The sequence below is a fragment of the Cryptotermes secundus genome, unplaced genomic scaffold (assembly GCF_002891405.2).
Source record: "Cryptotermes secundus unplaced genomic scaffold, Csec_1.0 scaffold442, whole genome shotgun sequence".
Classification (NCBI taxonomy): domain Eukaryota; kingdom Metazoa; phylum Arthropoda; class Insecta; order Blattodea; family Kalotermitidae; genus Cryptotermes; species Cryptotermes secundus.
The window spans coordinates 326,538-350,217 of record NW_019718275.1 but is presented as its reverse complement, the minus strand read 5'-3'; the positions used below and the strand labels follow the sequence as shown (position 1 = coordinate 350,217).

The 23,680-nt window shown below is 43.0% G+C and overlaps 1 protein-coding gene and 1 long non-coding RNA gene across 3 annotated transcripts in view; both read left to right on the top strand.

The window, feature by feature from the left end:
- The window catches only part of LOC111875338, a 129,710-nt gene extending 120,301 nt beyond the window's left edge, over positions 1-9,409 (top strand). For both annotated transcript variants that reach the window (XR_004514193.1, XR_002844707.2), the window contains exon 3: positions 9,068-9,409. This is a non-coding gene — a long non-coding RNA (uncharacterized LOC111875338). The remainder of the gene's footprint in view (positions 1-9,067) is intronic.
- A 79-nt stretch (positions 9,410-9,488) lies between these two features.
- The window catches only part of LOC111875326 (sodium-independent sulfate anion transporter), a 56,863-nt gene continuing 42,671 nt past the window's right edge, over positions 9,489-23,680 (top strand). Inside the window, exon 1 of the mRNA XM_023871480.1 lies at positions 9,489-9,994. Within this exon, the coding sequence (XP_023727248.1) occupies positions 9,631-9,994 (364 nt within the window). The 5' untranslated portion in view covers positions 9,489-9,630. The remainder of the gene's footprint in view (positions 9,995-23,680) is intronic.

Sequence of the window (23,680 nt, the reverse complement as noted above, 5' to 3'; positions counted from 1 at the left end):
TATCCAATGACCTTATCGGGAATCGAACCCGCTACCTTCCGTCTTGTAGCATAGTGCCTCAACCAACTACGATACCGTGTGACCACATAGTATTAACATTAAACTCTTAAAAACTGTTTAAAATAAGTAAATCATTATTTGATGACGGATCTTTAAGAGTTAAGAAATTCGAGTTTTGAGTCGTAAGCCCGAAATTTCGGATCAACAGCCTAATTGGTGTTAATTTAATGGGAAATTCCTAACATGGGAAGTCGTAGATGCGGCTGTACAAATATCTCGGTATTCGGCTGGCGAGACTGAGTAAAACAGCCGTATTACTAAAAGACGAGGCCCCGGTCGGGATTTGAACCCCGTATCTCTCAAATAAGTATCTAGAACGTTACCGCTAAACAGAAGTGTGCAGCGAGGTTTCAGTGTGAGCTGAAAAATTATGTTGGTTTTGGTCGGTTCTGCCACGTACGTGAACTGCAGAATATGAGCAGATGATTATCGTAAGAAGCATTCAAGGTCTGCGTATCCTGGAACAACGTAACAGTGTGAATACCTCTGGAGCTCTGGAGCGAGAACTGGTGAAGACTGAACGCGCTCGTGCCACAGCTGATCGCTGGCGGAACACGTGACTTACCTACCCGCGCTTTGCGGGACTGCCCCACGCTTATAACCTCTCACCCATCAAGGCGTGGAAACCACACAGAAACTTATCGCATTCACATTCACTTCTTATATTAACTTGACTGATGACGATATTAACAAAACAGAAGGAAGACTCCACAAGATCCTGTTTTAGAATGTAAAGAACGAAGACCGAATCAAAGTATGTATCTCGCCATTAACTNGCGTGGTTAGCGCAACGGATCCCCACGGTCGTTAATCTCGGTTTTCTATACCGGAGCCGCTATTTCCTTGAAATAACTGCTCAGTTATCCTCACTAGGCTGAGTGCACCCCGTTCCAGACCCAGTACTTTTCAGAAAATCTGGTAGCGCCGGGAATCGAACTCAGGAACTTTGACCACTAGACAGCATAGGCGGTCCAACATATAGGCTGTGGTGGGAACATTACCTGTAGACTACGGAGGCCTCTTTGTCATAATGTAAGTTGACGGGAAGAAGAAAAGTAGGGTAGGTAAGCAAAGATAGGAAAACCGATCAGTAATAAATATGATAACGGAAAAATTAGTTTCCTAATATTAAACTCTGTTTTTATATCTGCTAAATAGCTTATTTCTTCGTTTTCTTTCAAGAGGCTCCGTCACTGAAGTTCTAATTTGTGAATATCACGTTTTAGTCATCCGAAATGTGGAACAGAGTATGTTCAGCACGTCGAAACCTCTTTGATCTTTCATAATAATTGTAGATGAACTGAAGATCCCCATTCCTTTGGTATATCCTCCATCATACGTTCCCTACACCCTTCTTAGTTCCAAGTATCTTCATAAATAGGCAACGACCTTACAGTTACGCCCTTAACTTCTGTCAACGGCCCTTCCTCTACGTTACGAAACATACAATATAATCCCGTCAACAATGCGAATGTTTCTGTCACGCCTTGCCTTCACAACATGTTTCGGCCCCAAACGGCCATCATCAGTTGTCTCAGGTATGCCAAAACTGTTCCACTGTATATAATGTCCACTTTTTCTCATCGGGTATAACTGCGATATATAAAAAGACTCCATGGGCTGTAGTCCGCAAGGGAACTATACCGACCGAGCGACCGCCGCTTGTCGGCGAAGTTAGTGCCAACTTTTGCGGATAGAAGGTGTCGCGTGGTTAGCGCAACGGATCCCCACGGTCGTTAATCTCGGTTTTCTATACCGGAGCCGCTATTTCCTTGAAATAACTGCTCAGTTATCCTCACTAGGCTGAGTGCACCCCGTTCCAGACCCAGTACTTTTCAGAAAATCTGGTAGCGCCGGGAATCGAACTCAGGAACTTTGACCACTAGACAGCATAGGCGGTCCAACATATAGGCTGTGGTGGGAACATTACCTGTAGACTACGGAGGCCTCTTTGTCATAATGTAAGTTGACGGGAAGAAGAAAAGTAGGGTAGGTAAGCAAAGATAGGAAAACCGATCAGTAATAAATATGATAACAGAAAAATTAGTTTCCTAATATTAAACTCTGTTTTTATATCTGCTAAATAGCTTATTTCTTCGTTTTCTTTCAAGAGGCTCCGTCACTGAAGTTCTAATTTGTTTGTTTATCCTCACTAGGCTGAGTGCACCCCGTTCCAGACCCAGTACTTTTCAGAAAATCTGGTAGCGCCGGGAATCGAACTCAGGAACTTTGACCACTAGACAGCATAGGCGGTCCTACATATAGGCTATGTTAATAAAAATGAAAAATGGCTTGTTATTTCTACCGCTGACAGGATTTCAAATAGATGAACATGCTGAAGGAAGAGATTATACAGGTAAAGCTGTCCATATGCTTAATTAAGCCCCATGTCATGAAGATGTATGGGGATGTGAAAGCATAATCCACGCATTCCTAACCTCGGCACTAGATGAAGGTGAGTGGTTGGCTTCACGGTCTGCTGCTTTGCCTCTGGAGAAAGAACTCAAGGCGCTATTAGAGAGGACGCTGGGTGGGCCTCAGAGTCGGTCTGAATGCTGTGGCGTAGAGAAAATCTTCGCTGTTGCCGGGAATCAAAGTCCGGTCTTCCATTCTATCACTGTACAGACTGATATAAAATATAATATAATATAAAGTAATGTATAATAAAAATAAGGGGACACGCGGTAGCGTAGTTGGTCGAGGAACTATGCTACAAACCTGGAGGTCGCGGGTTCGAATCCCGATGAGGTCATTGGATTTTTTAAATTTACCTAATCATTCTAGCCGCACTATGGTCCTGGGGTCGACTCAACCTCTAACAGAAATGAGTACCAGGAATCATCCTGGGGGTAAAGGGCGGCCGGTGCCTACGGCTGACAACCTCACTGCCATCTGTGAGCCCATTGTCTAGAGAAAATGTGGAAGCCTCGACGTCCCCAACCTTATGGGCCTTTACGGCCTGTTACAGGGATAACTTTATCTTTTTTTATAATAAAAATAAAATTAAAATTCAATACATTTCGTTTTGTTCCTGGCTTTTTGACTATTTCTGAAATTTATAAAAGACGTAATCGAAATGACTTGAGAAGTGATTGACTCTGTACACTCACAGTGTATTCGAAATTAAAATCCAGTGCATCTTAGTGTTTTACGAGTGTAACTAACTCCACGGACCAGAATCATCCCCCAAAACCTGGTGGTGTGTGTAGATGGTCAAAAATTCACCTACTTTTATGCAACCACCCTGCTAAGGACTCAACATTGGGTCCTTGGGCATTTGCAGGATTTTTCCCGAATGGTGGAGGAGTCAGTTACCCAGGGAGCAGCGGAGCCAATCAGAAAGTTTGCTTACAAACCCGTTTACGCAGTTTAAATTAATTTTACTGATCGCATTAGAGAATTCCAGCCAGAAGATTATTTTCACATACTTCTGATTGTTATTAATGTTTGGTATATGTATTTTTTTCTTCAACTTTGATTTTCTTTATTTATGGGCAGGTAGTATAATTAGAATGATCAAGTCAAGGAAGATGAGATGGACAGGGCATGTAGCACGAATGGGGGAGACGAGGAATGCATATAGGATATTGGTGGAAACCCCAGAAGGAAAGAGACCACTGGGAAGACCAAGACGTAGGTGGGTGGACAATATTAAAATTGATTTTAGAGAGACAGGATGGGATGGTGTGGATCGGATTGATCTGGTTCAGGATAGGGACCAGTGGAGGGCTCTTTTGAACACGATAATGAACCCTCGGGTTCCATAAAATGCTGAGAAATTCTTGAGTAGCTGCAGAATTGGCGGTTCCTCCAGAAGGGCTCAGCTCCATGAGTGAGTAAGTAAGTAAGTTAGGAGCAGGTACCTGGTTTGTCTCCCTCTGCTGGCACCAATAATTGGACTCAAAAGCGAGACTGTTGAGGTCAGTCCACAACCTCATATTCCATTTCTCCTATGTGCGTTTCATGTCTTTGAGTAAAGAGAAACACATAAATATGATGGGTTGTCAAAATGATAAGGAAGTGGGGGAGGGGGTTTATCACCTCGTTATTCGCACTCAGGAATCACTGTTTCGAAATCTTGGAAAATTTCCCTGGCTCCATGTCTAGCACAAGAACAACCCAATGGTTTCTCTGATATTATGCTTTTACTTTATAATGATTGGTTACACGGTATAATTTCCGCAAGATTTCCTTTAACCCCCACCGGTATTTCCTTACCCATCCTTTCGAGTTTGCTTCTGCGCATGCGCCACAGGAGGATGCACGGACAAATAACGACCACTGCGCTGCCCTTCGTTTAGTATCGGTCGAGCAGTATGGAGTGAGAGAATGGTTACACGGCGTTCAGGTAGCAATGCCTTGCGTATTATGTGGAGGAAAAATTGCTCAGTTGCATTTTTAGGAAGAATGGAATTTAAAGGCAAGTTAATCTAGAACCAGTTCTATGAAGCACCAAGATTTTAAAATTATTTATATATATATTACCAGATTTTAAATCAAAATGTTCGTAATAAATATGTCACTTTCGTATCTGAGGTGTAATGAAGCACGATAATGTAGCAGTACCTCGCCAACTACGAGAGTTACATTCCCGAAAACACTGCCTGTTGCTAATGGGAGAGTTGGGGTTAGTCGAACGTGGCTATATTAATCTACGTTAAGTTCTATGGTACGTCTTAGATTTGCTTTGCCCTTCATTGTAGGGCCCACAATTTAATTTTATTTTAAAAGTTGCCAAATGTGACGATAAACAGTGAGCATCGCCATGTTTAAGATTGAAAATATCATCAATGCGCGGGCATTGGTGATCTGGTCGGTTGACCGGGGAACTACACTTGTTTGGGTATTTGAACATACGGTATCGTGGGAGTGTCGATCTATCGAATTATCGATTCGCTGTACATATGTCCATTTGCTGGCGATGGTTAGTTAAAAACATTCGTGAGAGCCTAAATTACCTGTTGCTTCACTAAGCGCAGAAAGAGAATACGTAAGCATAATAAACTTATAAAATATATGAAGTGTTGCAAAAGGACACCACAGTGGTAATTTGTAAGCTGGAAAACTTGTCTATGTTGCGTCTTTGTCCCCCGGAAATTTTGATGACCACCCTCACCACGTAATGAAAGACTGTGATACGGTAGGCAAAAGGAGGTACACATAGAAAAAAGTGAATACTTGAAATCCGCCATTATCAAACCCAATGTTGGCGAGACGTTGCTGCGTTTTTAGTGGTAAATATATAGGCGGAAAACCTGCTGACGAGAAAAGAATTTCATGTCAGTCCTAACAATGGAGATTGTGTGTGTTAAATGGGCTTTACGTGTTACTGTTCTTCATTTATATATAATAAAACGCAAAGTTTTCCCTGGACCATGAATTTTCATGTATTCTAACCTCGGCACAAAATATAGGTGAGAGGTCGGTTTCAAATTCAGTCCTGGAAGAGAATCGCTGTGCCTAAAGACATATCTCCTGCTGATATGGTAACCAGTTGTCTATCTTTTAAGTTGTCATGTTAATGAAAGAAAAATCTAGAATCATCCTGGCTAGCTCTGCTAGCAAACTGAAGTAATTCTTCTGAAGTGTCACATTACTTAAAATGATTGTGCGTTTGTGTTAAACTGAATCTATAATTTGAATGTGTTATATTAGCAAAAAATAAAAAATAAACAGGGTAAATTAAGATGAATCTAAATTTTAAATTTAAATTTAATTTTAAAAGTAACTAAATCTGTATCAAATGCGAAGTAATTAACACTAAAAATGTAATTTTTATGTATTCTATAAGCTTTGATGCGATTAAGAGACTTTAATTCAACAGAATCTGGAAACAGTCAAATTGTTGATACTGATTTTTTTCTTTATTATTATTATTATTTTTTTTTGTGTAAATTACCTTAGGCCTAATATAGTGAGAATTATGTGTGCCTGTGACCATGAACTGCGCAGCAACCGGAAAAAAATTCTGGAATATTTGAAGCGGTGTCGTCTTCCTGTTATGTGGAAGAAAGTATCACAGGAAACAAAGAACTGATTTTAAAGTCAAGTTAATTCCAGACACGGCCGCGCCATAGCTCAAGCGGTTAGTCGCTGGCTTCCCATCGCGGCGGCCCGGGGTTCGAGCCCGGGTCTGGTCAAGTGGGATTTGTGGCGGACAAAGTGGCGCTGGGGCGGGTTTTCTCCGAGTACTTCGGTTTCCCCTGCCAATCTTCATTCCACCAAATTCTCCATCGTCATAATCACCTGGGGCAGGTACAATAGGGCAAACAGTGACCGATGCGCCGAGTGGGCCCAGCTAGACTCCCCTCTCGCCCCACTATACGAATAAATAATAATAATAATAATAATTCCAGACACACAGAATAGTTCGCCATGCGAGACCTGAAAGATTCCTGTTGTCTGTGATGTGACCCGTTGTATTCTGTTAGATCGTGACCAGTGTTTCGTACAGACTGCATGGTGTCCCGTTCCAGAAGGTGACAATTGTCAAGATTTGCCCAATTTTATATCTATTAATTACCTGGTTTTGTATTAAAATGTTCACAAACCTTAGAAAATTATGCGTAACAGGTTTTATTATGTAGCACCAGAACTTGCGAGGAAAACCGACGGTCTCTGCGTGAAGTAGCATCAGAATGAAGAGTTTTGGAACGTACTGAAAATGCAGGGTGCTGAAATTGTTCTTCGTTAATACTGAAGACGTGTGTAATACTTCTGAATCTTCTAGAACCATTGGAAAATGCCACAGACTTTCACAGACCTACATTAAAAATGACCGTTCACCTTCAGAGCTGCATTAACAGTTACTCGAGGCCGCGCCATAGCTCAAGCGGTTAGTCGCTGGCTTCCCATCGCGGCGGCCCGGGTTCGATCCCGGGTGTGGTCAAGTGGGATTTGTGATGGACAAAGTGGCGCTGGGGGAGATTTTCTCCGAGTACTTCGGTTTCCCCTGCCAATCTTCATTCCACCAGTTGCTCCACAATCACCCTCACCTATCATCTGGGGTTGGTACAATATGCCAGAAGTGGCCGCAGTACAAGGGACATAGTCTCACCCCACTAGCAATAAAAAAACAGTTACTCGATATTCTCGAAATTTCATATTGCTGTTAACTGTACCTTATAAAATTTCTTTCTTCGTGTATATAATTAAAATGTTGCCTTTTTATAGTATAGAAATTACGATTCTGAATGTGAGTCATTTTGAACGTGGTCAAAAACCTATTCATCTTCAGTCAGTACGAATACTGTAACGACAACATTCTGTCATCGAGCATAGCGGTGAAGTATGTAGCATTCTTGGTCGTTCCATAGCTCAAGCTGTTAGTCCTCGGTTTCCCACCGCGGCGGCCCGGGTTTGGCCATGTGGGACTTGTGGTGGACAAAGTAGGGCCAGGGCAGGTTTTTCTCCGAGTACTTCGATTTCCCTTGCCAGTCTTTGTTCCACCGATTGCTCCATAATGATCATCTATTATCTGGGTCTGGTAAAATAGGCCAGAAGTGGCCGCAGTACAAGGGACTTAGTCCCATCCCTCTAATAATAATTCAATTCAGTTCAATTCATGTTTATTTATATGCAAACTTAACAGTACGGAGGCCAATTACAAAGTTAGCACGAATAGATAGAAATACACAAAAATAATTAAGAACAGAATACAAAAAATGATAATTTATATTGGTTACAAAGTGTTCATGAAAACAGAAACAAACGCACAAAGGCAAAGCCAAAATGTGACAGCGAAGAACAATTTGATTTTTAAATAGAGCAGTATGCAATAATAATAATATTAATAACGAAACTAATAATAACAGTAATAATAATGATAGTAATGTAACATTCTTCATATCCCGGGAGGCCTTGTATTCAGATCTCGGTCGGAAGTCCTGCTGTCCAAATTGAGATATTTCATGGCTTTTCCCGGTTCCCTCAAGCCAATTTATCTCCAATAAGGCGACAGCGCCTGCCTCTACAGCCTTTCTAATNAAAGTTAGCACGAATAGATAGAAATACACAAAAATAATTAAGAACAGAATACAAAAAATGATAATTTATATTGGTTACAAAGTGTTCATGAAAACAGAAACAAACGCACAAAGGCAAAGCCAAAATGTGACAGCGAAGAACAATTTGATTTTCAAATAGAGCAGTATGCAATAATAATAATATTAATAACGAAACTAATAATAACAGTAATAATAATGATNGGTCGGCGCATGTCCCTGTGAGGTACGAACTGAATTCTTATATATTATTCTTATACACTGCCGGTCACAGTAGCCGAGCGGTCTAAGGCATGTACTGTCTTCGCTCGCTCGGAAGCCGGGATCGTAGGTTCGGATCGGTTTCCTGTGAGGTACGGGCTGAATTCTTATATATTATTCTTATACACTGCCGGTCACGGTAGCCGAGCGGTCTAAGGCATGTACTGTCTTCGCTCGCTCGGAAGCCGGGATCGTGGGTTCGGATCTGTTTCCTGTGAGGTACGAACTGAATTCTTATATATTGTTCTTATACACTGCCGGTCACAGTAGCCGAGCGGTCTAAGGCATGTACTGTCTTCGCTCGCTCGGAAGCCGTGATCGTGGGTTCGAATCCCACTCGAGGTATGGATGTCCGTGTGCGTTTATTCGGTGTTTTTTGTTCTGTGTGTAGGTAGTGGTCTTGCTACGGGCTGATCACTCATCCAAGGAGTCCTAAAGACTGTTTATAGATTAACAAATTAAAAACAACGGGCAAGGTTCTCAAGGGCTGTAGAGCCATAGATTAATAGATCTTTCTATATATGATCATCATAATAATATATAACGAAGAATATGAAGTATGGTACTCATTATTGTGTAATTCCCTCCATTTTGTTACATTTTCTCTCTCAGGTCCAAACATTCACCCCAGGTGCTTGGTCTCACGCACCCCAGTCTCTGTTTGAGCCAGGTTCCATAAACGTATAAATCAACGGATACCATTCTCATAAATACGTGTACTAATCATCTATTTTCCTTTTCAGGTGAAGAAACTGGACCATAGCTGCGATGTTATCATCAGACAAATGAACGTAATGTTTCTGACACGTGCAGTGAGTTAATTCTGTATCTCTGCGGTTCGTTCCACACATCGTGTATATTAAGTGGATGTGAAGACAAGTGAAATGCGAAGAACAACAAAATGAACGTAGAACAGATAGTGGACCGTGATTCGCGGGAAGAACTGTGATGCATGTTGAATAAAATTTTATGATAAACAGCCAGCATCCTTGTGAGATTGCGCGAGACAGTAGGATTATTTTTAATTTATTTATATCTTCAATCAATTTTTATTTTTTTAATTAAAACTACGTGTTCTGTATTCCGCAAGCGAACTATACCGACCGAGCGACCGCCGCTTGTTGGCGAAGTTAGTGCCAACTTTTGCGGATAGAGGGTGTCGCATGGTCAGCGCAACAGATCCCCACGGCCGTTAATCTCGGTTTTGTAGACCGGGTTTTTTTTATTATTAGATCCAATTCTTTATTTGTGCTTTATGGTAGCTCCGTTTTTGGAGCTGGATCAACATTTTTGAGGACGAGAACTAATGGTGTCAATGTCAAAATCATATAAAATGAAAAACGAACTTAGGAGTGCTAGTGAGGTAACTCTCACAAATTATATGACCGGAAGTGGAGGGGGAGGTTACGATACCCCCCCAGGTGACAATGTGTCTTCAACTTCAACAGTGGATGTCGTGGGGCTAACGAACTTTGCAAATTCCGATTTGAGCCTTGCGAATAGGAACAAAGGAGTGCTTGTCAGCAGCAATGCAGACGACATACTGTTCAGTCATAATAACAATCACACACACCACCCGCTGCACCAGCTTCACCATCTGCACCACCATTTACACAGGCCTTATGACAGAACAGCGCCATGGACCACCGTGAATGGGCACTCTGTTTTGAGTAAGTACAAATATACGTATTTCATATATTAAGGTGCCAGGAGCATGAAACTTCTGACATTCATCTGGGAATACCTTCCCGCTATCTTTATTTAGTAATTTTATTGGGGTATATTTTTTTTCTCTCTGGCTCTACAGCCCCCTTGGTCCCTGGTATCTGATTTTCAGTTTTATGTTTATTTTACAGACGGTAGGACTCCTTGGACGAGCGATCAACTCGTAACAAGGCCTCTACCTAAACACGCACACATACCAAACATCCGTGCCTTGTGTGGGATCCGAACCCACGATCCCGGTTTCCGAGCTAGCGAAAACAGTACATGCCTCAGACCGCTCGGCTACTGTGACCGGCAGCGTATAAGAATTGTATATATAAGAATTCAGTCCGTACCTCACAGGAAACAGATCCCAACCCACGATCCCAGTTTCCGAGCGAGCGAAGACAGTGCATGCCTTAGACCGCTCGGCTACCGTGACCGGCTTATTGCGGTTTACCTACCCTTATTTTCCCTTCATATTAAGCGGAATTTTTGAGGCATTTAATGTTTTTATTGAATTTAATTCGTAGCCAAGTTTTGAAACACTGTACAACACATCAATCGCATACAAGACACAAATACAAGGAAAACAAGGAGAAAACTTATTCCTCCCTACAAAACAACAAAACATACACAAGACAAGAGAGAACCCCAAAGAAACACATCGGTAGAAGAGACACATATACACACAACTATTACACCCAGACAAAACATGAAAAAACATTCTATATGCGTTTTAATTTAAATTTTAATTATTTAACTTTGTAACAACTAATATTTAATCTTAGAGGTAAACCCACATTTTTACATATAACGCCATTATATATCAATACATACCAATATATTAATATGTAAATACTATCCAATGTAGGAATACTAGTAGGCGAATACAGGTGAATATAAAAAGTCGAATATCTGATGATGGAACAATGAGCCGAACCATGTTGTAAGAAGCCTGTCCATACTTCCTGCTGTGGTGGCGGAGTGAAAGAAAGAGACGTTATAAAACATTCTTTCTGAACTATCTCTTCCACGAATTTATATTTTCACGAGGATGTGAAACGCACACCATTTCTGCAGCAATATTCCCATTTGATGTTGATTGAAACAGCAGTTTGAATCAGAGTATGCATCCAGAAAGCCTCGCCATAGCTCAAGCGGTTAGTCGCTGGCTTCCCATCGCGGCGGCCCGGGTTCTATCCCGATTCTGGTCAAGTGGGATTTGTGGTGGATAAAGTGGCGCTGGAGCGGGTTTGCTCCGAGTACTTCGGTTTCCCCTGCCAATATTCATTTCACCAATTGCTCCACAATCACCCTCACCTATCATCTGGGGCTGGTACAATAGGCCAGAAGTGGCCGCAGTACAAGGGACTTAGTCCCACACCACTAGCAATAAAAAAATGCAACCAGAAGTACCTTCCCCTCCCCTATCCACCCTGAACGTACGCCTGACACCGCTTATATTGACTCCGAATTACTGAGTTGTAGGATCACCTTCCGAACGTGTTAAAATAGACCACTTATACTGACGGCCAAGAGGGAAAGGTGATAAAGCAATGTGTCGGAAACTGTTTGATTTCGAGAATTGTCTCCGAGTTTCCATGATGGGAAGGTTTACTTCTAGTTTCCTTATTGTGTTTGAAAATTCCACGAAAACGGAAGTCTGAAGGCAACGTTTTCGAGCTTCATATAAAAAGAAGTGTCATTCTTGACAACTTTATTAAAGGTTCTAAAAGGTAAAGGTAAAGCTGTCCCTGGGCTTAACGCATTAAGCATTACGTCATGAAGGCGTATGGGGGGTGAATGTATAGATCCACATTTTCTTGACCTCGACACTGGGTGGAGCTGAGTGGTCAACTTCACACCCCGGAGGAAAAAGCCCCCTGTACCCATTGGATAGGAGGTTCTGTGGACCCCAGAGCCAGTCTGGACAATTTGGAGAAGAGAAAATTCTTCACCCTACAGAGACTCGAACTCCGATCCCTCAGTCTTTCAGCTCGTAGCCAATCGATATACTACTACACTACCCCGGCTCCTTTATTAAAGTTTATAATTTCTTTATAATTTATAAATTTAAGGCCTTATATTATCAAATTTTATTGATAGTTTATAATGAACTAATATAATTAAAGTGTAACAAACAGAATTTATAATGCATTAATATTAATTCTGTTGATCTCTCATTAAATAACAGAACGCCATCCGAATTTTGTTTTTCTTTTTTTTTTTTTTATAATCTTACCTATGATATCCATTTCTTAAACACGCTGTGCCTGGGAGCCACGCATTGATATTCTGCATGCAGTGCTAGAAACTGACGTGACACATAAATGGAATTCCAGTACAGTAAAAACTCGCTGAATGACCGTAACATTACCCTGCCGTGACAATGAGGACTTAACATAGTCATAGACTGTCCATGAACCCAGGACCACATAGACGTAGGTTGAATTATGATGCCCCTGTCTATATAAAAAGCAGAAGCGACGAAACTTATCTTCCGTAAGCTACAGAAAATTACTGCTACTACTTCTACTACTCAAAAAGTCTGGTAGCTCCGGGAATTGTCATGCAACCATACAAAAACTTGTTATGGTTATCTTCCAAGTTAGTCTGAATAGCCAGTTTCAGCTTGTCACGTATCGTCTCACTGTAACGTGCAATGTTCATAATCACAACCTTCTCCTGATAACGCTCAAGGATTTTTTTAATTCGCTTAGTGGTGGGTGGAGTCCATNTCAATCGGTATTATGGGAAACGCGACGCCTTAAAAGTCAAACTGTGACAGGTGTCGAAATGTTGATCCATTTCTATGAGCCACAGACAAAACGTTTTGAAGAAAGCAGTCTTCTGGGATTTGGCACCGTGTATATGTGGTGTTAACCGACGTTTCGGAGGAACGTATCGCCCCCATCTTCAGGGTTGAAGAAGTATAAGTAAATCTGCAAGCGACTTATACTTCTTCAACCCTGAAGATGGGGGCGATACGTTCCTCCGAAACGTCGGTTAACACCACATATACACGGTGCCAAATCCCAGAAGACTGCTTTCTTCAAAACGTTTTGTCTGTGGCTCATAGAAATGGATCAACATTTCGACACCTGTCACAGTTTGACTTTTAAGGCGTCGCGTTTCCCATAATACCGATTGAAAAGGCGGCTAGGAATCTGCAAACGGTTACGCCTGTGCTGTTCCATGAATTGTTTTGGAGCCAACCTTGTGCAAACGTTACGGAAGCAAGGCCTGCAGCGGATGGTTTCATAGACAGTACCGTGACTAACCTGCAATTGATTTGCCAGTTCATTGATAATCGGCTACCAACTGTTGAGAATTAGCGGGCGGACTTGTTCAATGTTCCCTTCAGTAGTCAATGTGGACGAGAACTGTGGTCGTCCTTCGGTGGTGACGCTTGATGGGCCATTACTGAACACATCCCCTTGTGCCCAACAATACACGCTTTGCTGCTGCGAAAGATTGTCCCTGTGCTATGGTAATAGTCTTCGGTACTCTCTTTGGTGCGCCACTGGTGATGAAAGAACTGAATGAAGGTCGAATAAGTCGTTACAACAATTAACGTTTGGGTGCGCGTTCACTGGTGAGGACAGTTGTGAAGGAAGACGTGATAGCTTTGTGATTGTTTACTGACCCACTCGTTTGTAATTGGATATTCTGATCCTTCATCATAAGGCTCGACAGCTTCATTTCTTGAGCGTTTTGGCCTGCTCAACAATTTCCTTCCAACTACTTCTGTCTTGTGTGCGAATTATCCAGTTATAAATTCCTAAGTCCTTTGGATCTTCCCTTACGCCGTCTTTCCATCGATATTCTGATCCATTTTCGGATATAATTTGGTTTTCCAGAGGTTGGTGGGATGTAATGGTGTCTGTTACGGCTTGCCTAAACGAGAAGTACATAGACCTATATGACAAAAATTCTTTCTCTTATAAATTCTTGTATGATCGATCTTTTCATAAGCTATTTAACGATTCTGTTTCAACGCGACATGTTATATAGTTTCAGAGATTGTCATGAATGGTTAAGAAATAAATGTTTGGAAGATAATAGTTGTGGCCTACTTAAATGTATTGGAAGCATTTCGTGAGAGCCGGTAACCTGCGTCAGATTTGATCCACGTACCTCCAGAATGCAGGAAACGAGGAAGACCTAGAAGAATATCAGCCAGGAGGCTCTGTATCAGGGTCGTAAATCGAACACAGGACATCCCAAACTGAAGCAGGAGAGCTATCCACTCTACCGTGATATTTAGTCTATTTTCAGAAGCATTCCAGCTCATTAGACCGCCTCTGTTTTCTAGTGGTAAGAGTTCCTGGCTACAGATACAATGTCCCGGGTTCTATTCCCGGCGCTACGAGATTTTCTGAGAAGTAGTGGTTCTTGGACGGGGTTCACTCAGCCTCGTAAGCGGCTCCGGTTTAGAAAACCGAAATTAACGTCCGTGGGGATTCGTTGCGCTGACCACGCGACACCCTCTATCCGCTAAAGTTTGCACTGACTTCGCCGACAAGCGGCGGTCGCGCTGTCGGTATAGTTCACTTGCTGCTCGTTCCAGCTCATATTTTTAAAATTGGAAATAACCCACACCATGGAACAGAATCGTTCGTGGGAGCGCTATTGTCGCTAAGTTCCTCAAGAACGCTCTATCTCTCTCTCTCTCTGGCACCCGGAGATTTATCGTGTTCACAAGCTCCAGCCGCGGGTCTCTGTCACATGCAAACAATATTATTATTTTGTATGGGGATGTGAATTAAAGGAGGGTGAGGTGGGCAGGACATGTAGCACGAATGGTGTAGAGGAGGAATGCATATAGGATATTGGTGGGGAAGCCAGAAGGAAAGAGAGCACTGAGAAGACCAAGGCGTAAATGGGTGAACAATATTATAATGGATCTTAGAGAGATAGGGTGGGATGTTATGGACTGAATTTTTCTGGCTCACGATAGGGACCAGTGGAGGGCTCTTGTGAACACGGTAATGAACCTTCGAGTTTCATAAAATGCTGGGAAATTCTTGAGTAGCTGCAGAATTGGCGGCTCCTCAAGGAGGGCTCAGCTCCATGAGTATTATATGCTAGTGGGGTGAGAGTAAGTCCCTTGTACTGCGGCCACTTCTGGCCTATTGTACCAGCCCCAGATGATAGGTGAGGGTGATTGTGGAGCAATTGGTGGAATGAAGATTGGCAGGGGAGACCGAAGTACTCGGAGGAAACTCGCTCCAGCGCCACTTTGTCCACCACAAATCCCACTTGACCAGACCTGTGATCGAACCCGGGCCGCCGCGGTGGAGAGCCAGCGACTAACCGCTTGAGCTATGGCCGCGCCTATGGTTTTCAGATGGTGATAGGTTTGAGAATGACTGTGTTTGCGAGCCGTTCAGGATAGAAGATGAAGTGGTCTCCGCTTTCTTTATCCCCGTAATAAATGGAACGTAAATTCCACCCTGTTAAGTTCTGGCCTGCAGAATTTAAACAACAAAACGGCCGTAAGAAACGGTGGCAGTGCAGTCCGAGATATACAGGAAACACGCGTTGCTTTCAACGTGAATGTAACCGCCTGAAAATATGACAGGTTACATCAGATTGTTTTATTATTGGCAGCAGCAATTTACTGACCTCTTTTTTTTCAGTTATTAAGGCCATTGAGCATAATATAAATCACATATAGGAAGCTGTAATTACACGATTTATCCTTCATTGTCATTCTGCAGTGTCTTACCACCTTTGAAATTAGTTGTGCCTGGGATTCGGAAGTCCTATAGTTCTTACCGGTTACATGCATGAACTTACCAGTATGATAACCATGAGCATGGCCTTGCTTATGTATTTAATTTTATGTAGCCTACATCCCCAAGAACGCGATAGGGTAGTTAGTTGAGGCACTATGCTACAAGCAGAAAGGTCGCCGGGTTCGAGTCCCGATGAGATGCGATTTCTTCAGTTGACCTAAATCTTCCAGCCGCACTATGGCCCTGAGGTCGACTCAGCCTCTAACCAAAATGAGTACCAGGAATATTCCTGGGGGTAAAGGGTGGCCGGCGCGTAAGGCTGACAACCTCTCTGCCATCTGTGAGCCGATTATCTAGTAAATGTGGGAGCCTCAACATCTCACAACCCTATGAGCCTCCACGGCATGTTAACAGAGATATCTTAATTTTTTACATCGTCAAGTGAATACACGCAATGAAAAATCCCTACTCATTTTAACGGAGGTCTGGATTTTGCTCGCTAAAATGTCCATTTTTTCAGTTGCTCGTTATGTGATCTGTATTAATCATTAGAACAAGCGGTTGAAATATAACTTTCTCCCCTTCATAAGAATGGTCATGTAAACGAACGTCTTGAACCTGTTCGAATATTTCAGTACGTGCCTCATTTAAACCGGAGCAGAACTGGATTTTAACCCTTTAAAGACTGAACTGCCGGCCACGGTAGCCGAGCGGTCTAAGGCATGTACTGTCTTCACTCGCTTGGAAACCGGGATCGTGGATTCGAATCCCACTCAGAGCATGGATGTTTAGTTTGTGTGTCTGCGTTTTTCTGTGTTTGTGTACAGGTAGAGGCCTTGCGACGAGCTGATCACCCGCCCAAGGAGTCCTACCGAATGTGTAAGATCTAGAAAAACCGAAGTGAACGGAGAAGTTCATGGAGGTAGGCCTAGGCCCACTGGGGCTGTAGTGCCAAGGAAAAAAAAAAAAAAAGAAGACTGAACTTCTTTTAATATGTAACAATTAAATCCGTACCTCACAGGTTATACGTTACTTCTCTCTATAAAATTCCAGTTGATTAATCCTGTTTAGAGAAATTATCGCAGTTTATTTTGAGAATCATACGAAACATATAAATACATCCTATAGGCAGAAATGATCAGAGCTCTTCATGTTGAATATGAGCTTCTCACAGCCGTGGTTATGAAGGGGTTTGTCTTCTCTTATATAACGACATTTAGTCCGTTAGAAGTCAACCGACATTTCCGAGGAACATTTTTCCTCCATTTTGAGAGCCTAAGAATAAGCCAGACAAGAAACCAGCACGAAGCAGATAACGAGCAGAGCAATCGGCTTGCTTAAAGTTCGGGTCAGTGTAGGAAACAGGAGAGAACCACAGGACAACTCGTCGGTTCCCGTCTTTTCGCTCACGGAACAGAGTGAACCAATAACAGTCTGCATCGCCCCCACGACCCTGAAGATGAAGGCGACATGTTTCTCTGAAATGCCAGTAGACTTTCAGCGGAATCATCATCATCATCAGTAATCTGTCAAGATGACAGGTCCACAGTCTCTTCCAAAACAATTCCTCCACTTAATGCGATCTAGAGCTTTCTCCTTCAAATGACAGTATCCTCTTCTGTCCCCAAGGTCATCCAGCATCTTCTTACGTCTTCTTCCTCGTCTTCTTGTTATAAAGTGTTATAAAGGAATACACGGCGTTAAATCCCAGAAAATGGAACTTCTCATGACCACTGCTGTGAGAACCTCAAACTTCCTTCACTGCATACTGAGTATTTGATGCGACACGGACCGAATAGGAAACACCGCGTTCAACATTTCTATTGTTACCTTGTATTCGTTGCCGTGGTAACTTGTTTACCGAACCGTTGCCTAGCAAAGATATGAGGTTATACACACACACACACACACACACAGAGATCAATATCAACTCATAGGTTTCTTTTCCTTTTATTTAAATATGGAGAATAGGCTAGAAGTCCCTTTTTTTATTGCTAGTGGGGTGGGACTAAGTCCCTTGTACTGCGGCCACTTCTGGCCTATTGTACCAGCCCCAGATGATAGATGAGGGTGATTTTGGAGCAATTGGTGGAATGAAGATTGGAAGGGGAAACCGAAGTACTCGGAGAAAACCTGCCCCAGCGCCACTTTGTCCACCACAAATCCCACTTGACCAGACCAGGGATCGAATCCTGGCCGCCGCGGTGGGGAGCCAGCGACTAACCGCTTGAGCTATGGCGCGGCCAATAGAAGTCCCATAGTAGTGTGGCTTTGTTGCACAAGTTGGCATGAGTCATATCCTGACACCGGTTTCGTCCGAAGGATCGCTGAAATCACGTAAATCTTCTACTGTCATAGATTCGGCCTCCTTCCTGTTCTGGTTCAGAATAAATTCTGAAACACTGAATCCCTTCACGCATTTAATAGGACAATTACGGGCGTGCATTTCATGAAGGTCTCTTTTTTTAATTATTTTTTATAGCTGCTCCGTAGAAGAAAGTCCGTTAGTCGCGTACAGTCATTCTATTTTGTTCTTGTTTTGGTAAACAACTCAAAACATTTTCTGCAAAAATTACCGTCATAACCAGTGAAATTCAGTATTTGAAGATGACAAACAGAACAGTGTAATTATTTCAGGGGACAGTACATGGCTGGGTCTACTTATGTTTTCATGTCGTCCACTTCTTTTTAATATGCTCTTAGTAAATGTATTCACTTTCGGTAAAAGTGGGTATATATTTCGACATATTTGCGAAAACATAGGAATTTCCATGTTCTTCCCCTTTTTTGCAAATGATTGGGCTGGGAAGGACCAGAGGGTTGTTAGACGTAAAGGCTCCCACATTTTTTCTAGATAATCGGCTCAGAGATGGCGATAAGTTTGTCAGCCTTACGCGCCGATCGCCCTTTACCCCACAGGAATATTTCTGGTACTCATTTCTGTTAGAGGCTGAGTCGACTCCAGGGCCATAATGCGGCTGGAACGATTAGGTAAGTTGAAAAAAAAAATCCATCTCATTGGGACTCGAATCCGCGACCTTCCGGCCTGTAAAATATTTCCTCAACCACCTACGCTACCGCGTGCCCCCGAAAGTAAAACCTAAAGAAATTAATTTCACCGTCAATAATTTCTACGAAAAATAATTTTGTTAATGGGAAATCGTGATAATAGCACATGGAGATTAACAGCCAAACAAGTACCTCGTATGAAGACATATACTCCGGTAAAAAGATAAATTACTTGTATAAATCCACTCCCCAATACGCCTTCGTGGCGTAGTGCTTAGTTAACTCTGAACTGTCTCTCCCAAACTGTGTTCCTTTGAACCTTGGGCTGAAGGGGCGAATATAATGGCAGATCTCCAGAAGCAGCCATTTTTCTCTTCATCATTCCGAGACAGTCCCTGGGCCCACCCATTCTCCTGCCCGATGGGCCCAGAATGATATCCACTTATAATTACCGCAGTGTGAGACCAAATGTATTTTTTTTTTAATTCTCGGGGGTGGGGGAGGTGGAGTCCAGTTGGGTCCACTCGGCACGGCGGCCACTGATTGGCCTATTGTACCTGCCCCGGGTGATTATGATGATGGAGAATTTGGTGGAATGAAGATTGACAGGGGAAACCGAAGTACTCGGACAAAAACCTGCCCCAGCGCCACTTTGTCCACCTCAAATCCCACTTGACCAGACCAGGGTTTGAACTCGGGCCGCCGCGATGAGAAGCCAGCTACTAACCGCTTGAGCTCTGGCGCGGCTTTATAGCAAATGTAACTCCCAGTTAATTATAAAATTAGGAAAGTGTGGATATTTACTTCAACTTCTCCCATACGCCCCTGTAGGGCCGTGGTTAGACACAGGGACACTTAATCATTTTACATGTAATGGAGTATGTCAATATAAATACGAAACGAAACAGTAGTTACGTAGAAAATGCAGCAAATCCAAGAGACAATTCCCTCGCAAAATGGCGTTCTTGGCCTGCAGTTGTGAAACGAATAGTGAAAGGAAGGAAATATTATGCTTTCCATCCGCGACTGTTATTAGCTAAAACAGCCCCTGGTCTTCAGAGAGCTTTCACATGCATTGTATGGCATTCAGATGGATCGTTAAGTGTAGAATTGAAATGTCACAAAGATCACTGTTGCACTCGTTATTGCACCCGACATGATGATCAAGGCCTCTCCTATTATTCCTGGCATTCCGAGAATTTACGTTAACAATCTCTCAGTAACACCGTGGTAGGCCGCACACCGGCATGCGTCAAGACATGTAACATTCAAGACACGATGCCTGCGACATGACGCAAAGAAAGGAGCACAGTTGAAACAGTGAGATTATGAAAACCGCCACACACCGGTCTGAGTCATGATGTTGACGTCAGCTTCATGCTAACGAATCACGAATGAAGCAAGACTGTGTATTTTGTCCCATATCTTGATGCTTGTCTTGACGCAGTTGGTGTGCGGCCGCCCTAACACGTTAAATGAATAAACAACTAACCCATGAGACGCTGATGGTGGCTGGGCTCGTTAAAGAGTTACCCCTTTCTATGACGCCTGTTCACAAGGGCCCGCCAATGTAAATTGTGCTGTTCTAAGCATGCGGGAAACTAGGCTTGATACCGGGTTCTGTTGCGTAGTCTCCTGTTCATTTGCCCTTCATCTGATCCGTAAGTTATAACCATTTTTACGTAATTTGACACATTTCATATTCGTTTTAATTTGCTCGTAATTATTATTTTACTCTTCAAATGCCAGCTTTAATTCCTGTAACGTCAACACTGCAGAATCCAGCCCCCCCCCCCAAATGTAGACCATTGCTGTAATTTTCACCTTAATATTGGCTTATCGTGCAAAAATAAAATTTGTACTGTATATATTATTTGAATTTTAACGACTGAAATGTAGATCTATGCAAGTGAAAGAAGTTTTACGTGATACAAATAGCTGTTATTGAGCCGGGGCAGCGTAGTCGGTATAGCGACTGCCTACGGGCTGGACGACCAAGGGGTCGGAGTTTGAGTCCTGGTGGGATCAGAATTTTCTCTTCTCCATGTCGTCCAGACAGGCTCTGGGGCCCGCGCAGCCTCCTATCTAATGCGTACCCGGGGCTCTTTCCCCAGGGATAAAGCTGCAAGGGCNGACGATCAAGGGGTCGGAGTTTGAGTCCTGGTAGGATCAGAATTTTTCTTCTCCATGTCGTCCAGACCGGTTCTGGGGCCCGCCCAGCCTCCTATGTAATGCGTACCCGGGTCTCTTTCCCCAGGGGTAAAGCTGCAAGGGCGCGAAGCTGACCACCACTTCCAGCTAGTGCCGAGGTCAAGAAAATGTGGATCTACACATCCACTTCCCCTAACACCTTCATGGCGTAGTGCTTAATTAGTTAATCACAGAGGCAACTTTATCTTACCTTACCTTACATATAACTATTATTATTATTANCCCTGAGTGGGATTCGAACCCACGATCCCGGCTTCCGAGCGAGCGAAGACAGTGCACGCCTTAGACCGCTCGGCTTCCGTGACCGGCGCAACTTAACTTTATGGCCTCTGTGCTGTTAAGTTTGCACGTAAATAAACATGAATTGAATTAAACTATTAATGTTTGGGGAACCCTTAAAATGTATGGGGGAATGGAGGTATGATTCTACATATTCTTAACATTGACACTAGATGGAGGTGACTGGTCAGGTGCTCCTCCCGATCGCTTTACCGCCTGGGAAAAGCCCACCTGAATCCATTGTGTAGAAGGCTAGAATGGGCCTTAAAGCGGTATCGCCCTTGGATGCCAACGGGAGGCCATGGCGCAGCTGCCAGCATCTCGGCCAAACTCAATGTATTAATTTAGTAGTCATATATCGCACCTGGCATCTGTCTGGCAGCGCTTCCAACCAAGATGCCAAGTGCTAATGCTGCTGGGATCAGTGCCACGAAGGCAAAGGCCAAATTAACATCACACGACAGTCTGAGGCCAGTCCATTGACGTCCGTGCGTGTGTATTTCTGTTTCCTTCAAACCTGTCCAGTCCCGACCATCACTAAGGGCGGTATCGCACTAGGATGCCATGGCAGCGACACCGTGCCTCCCTTTGGTATCAGAGTCAGTCTGGACGCGGCGAAAGAGAACAAAGCCTCTGTTCATGCGAGGCCTCGAACCTACATCATGACCGTAGCCTTATCAGTACGCCGACTGACGTGTCATTATATTGGCAGTATGATGTGAAATAAATACGCTGAAAAGATCGTACAAGTAGCGGCTTTGTAACTAGTGCCTCGGGCCATATGTCATGTGGATTGACTCTTCACTCGGTGAGGCAAGGAGAAAGTAATGGATACCTCATTACTTCCTGCTGCAGTCCGACGGCTCCTTTGAGTCTAGTCAGGCCTTTCGGCTCCTGTACTAATCCTCCTTGACTGGAATGCTCAATCAGCGGCCGCCATATTTTATATCTGCTTCCGTACAATGTAATGAACCTGTTCCGGTAAGCCTATAGCTGACATAAATGTGTTCTTTTTGTAAACTTCGTCATTCCTGATTTCAGAAGATCATAAATTCAGAAAATGGTGTGGAATGTAAGGAATTATTCAATTTACAATATAAAATAGCTACTGGCTGGGCGACCAAGTGGTCGGAGTTCGAGTCCCGGTAGGGTCAAGAATTTTCTTTTCTCCACGTCGTCCAGACCAGCTCTGGGGCCCACCCAGCTTTCCTCGGGACTAAAGCGACCGAGGCGTGAAGTTGACCACTCACTTCCAACTAGTGCCAGGTCAAGATAATATGGATCTATGCATCCTTTCCCCCATACGCCTAACTGTCGTAGTGCTTAATTAGTTTGCACAGGGACAACTTTACCTTAAACTTTATATATATACACACACAGATGAGTTATATTTTCTTGGATGTAACGCCGTGTAGTCCAGTGAAAGTCATCGACTTTTCGAAGGTGCATATGACCTCCAGCTTGCAGGTTTACAGCCTGAGGTACTGGTTTCATTCTTAGCTTACTTGTCGACCCTGAAGATGGAGATGATACGTTCTTCGGAAACTTTTGTTGACTTTCATCGGACTACACGTTATTTCACAGAAAATTGCAATTTTTCATACCGACCATTGTGATAAATTCAAATTCGACAAGTTTCAGACTGCACAGTCTTATCATTTTATGATGACCTTTGAATTTCGCATGCACATGAAAGATGGTCGGTTCCGCTCTGATTTAAGTTGAGGGAGGTTACCGATAGCCGAGCACGGCAGAAGTTCAGTGTGATGAGTTTCGACTACTGGTACTAAACTGACGCGCATATAGGACACTTGCTCTCGCGTCGTGTTGTTGAAACAAACACTGAAGATCGAAGGTGGAGGTTAGCGCCACCTAATCGCTCCAACAGAGTAGTCAGTTTCCGAAATTTTGCCTTCTTATAAAAGGTTAATTAATTCCGTCCAGTATGACTAATGAGGTTTTTTTTTCCTTTTTAATATTTTATCCTTAACATGTTACATCTTATAGACCGTCTTCAGAAGGACATCAATACAATTAGAAACCACTATTACAATTTGTTTTGTGAGTATTAATATATACATACAATGTTATCATAATATAATGAGTAAAAAATCTAATGTTTTTAACAACTACAGCGGCTTGTACTGATGCGTTAAGATATTTATAAATTAGTTATTAGTTAGTTATTTAGAGAGGGTGGGTTTCCCCATGCACCGCCACCAGTTTGATCTATTGTCCTTCCCTCTATGATATTCTACCAGTCTCTATACCTTGCCAATAAATGGTGCGTACCATCAGTCCCGCCGAGCAAGCGAGTTCGGCCACTTGCTTAGCGGTGTCTATAATGCTTCACCCATCTATCAGAGGCCTTAGAGACTATTGTTGGGCGGGAAACGTCCTGGAATTTGG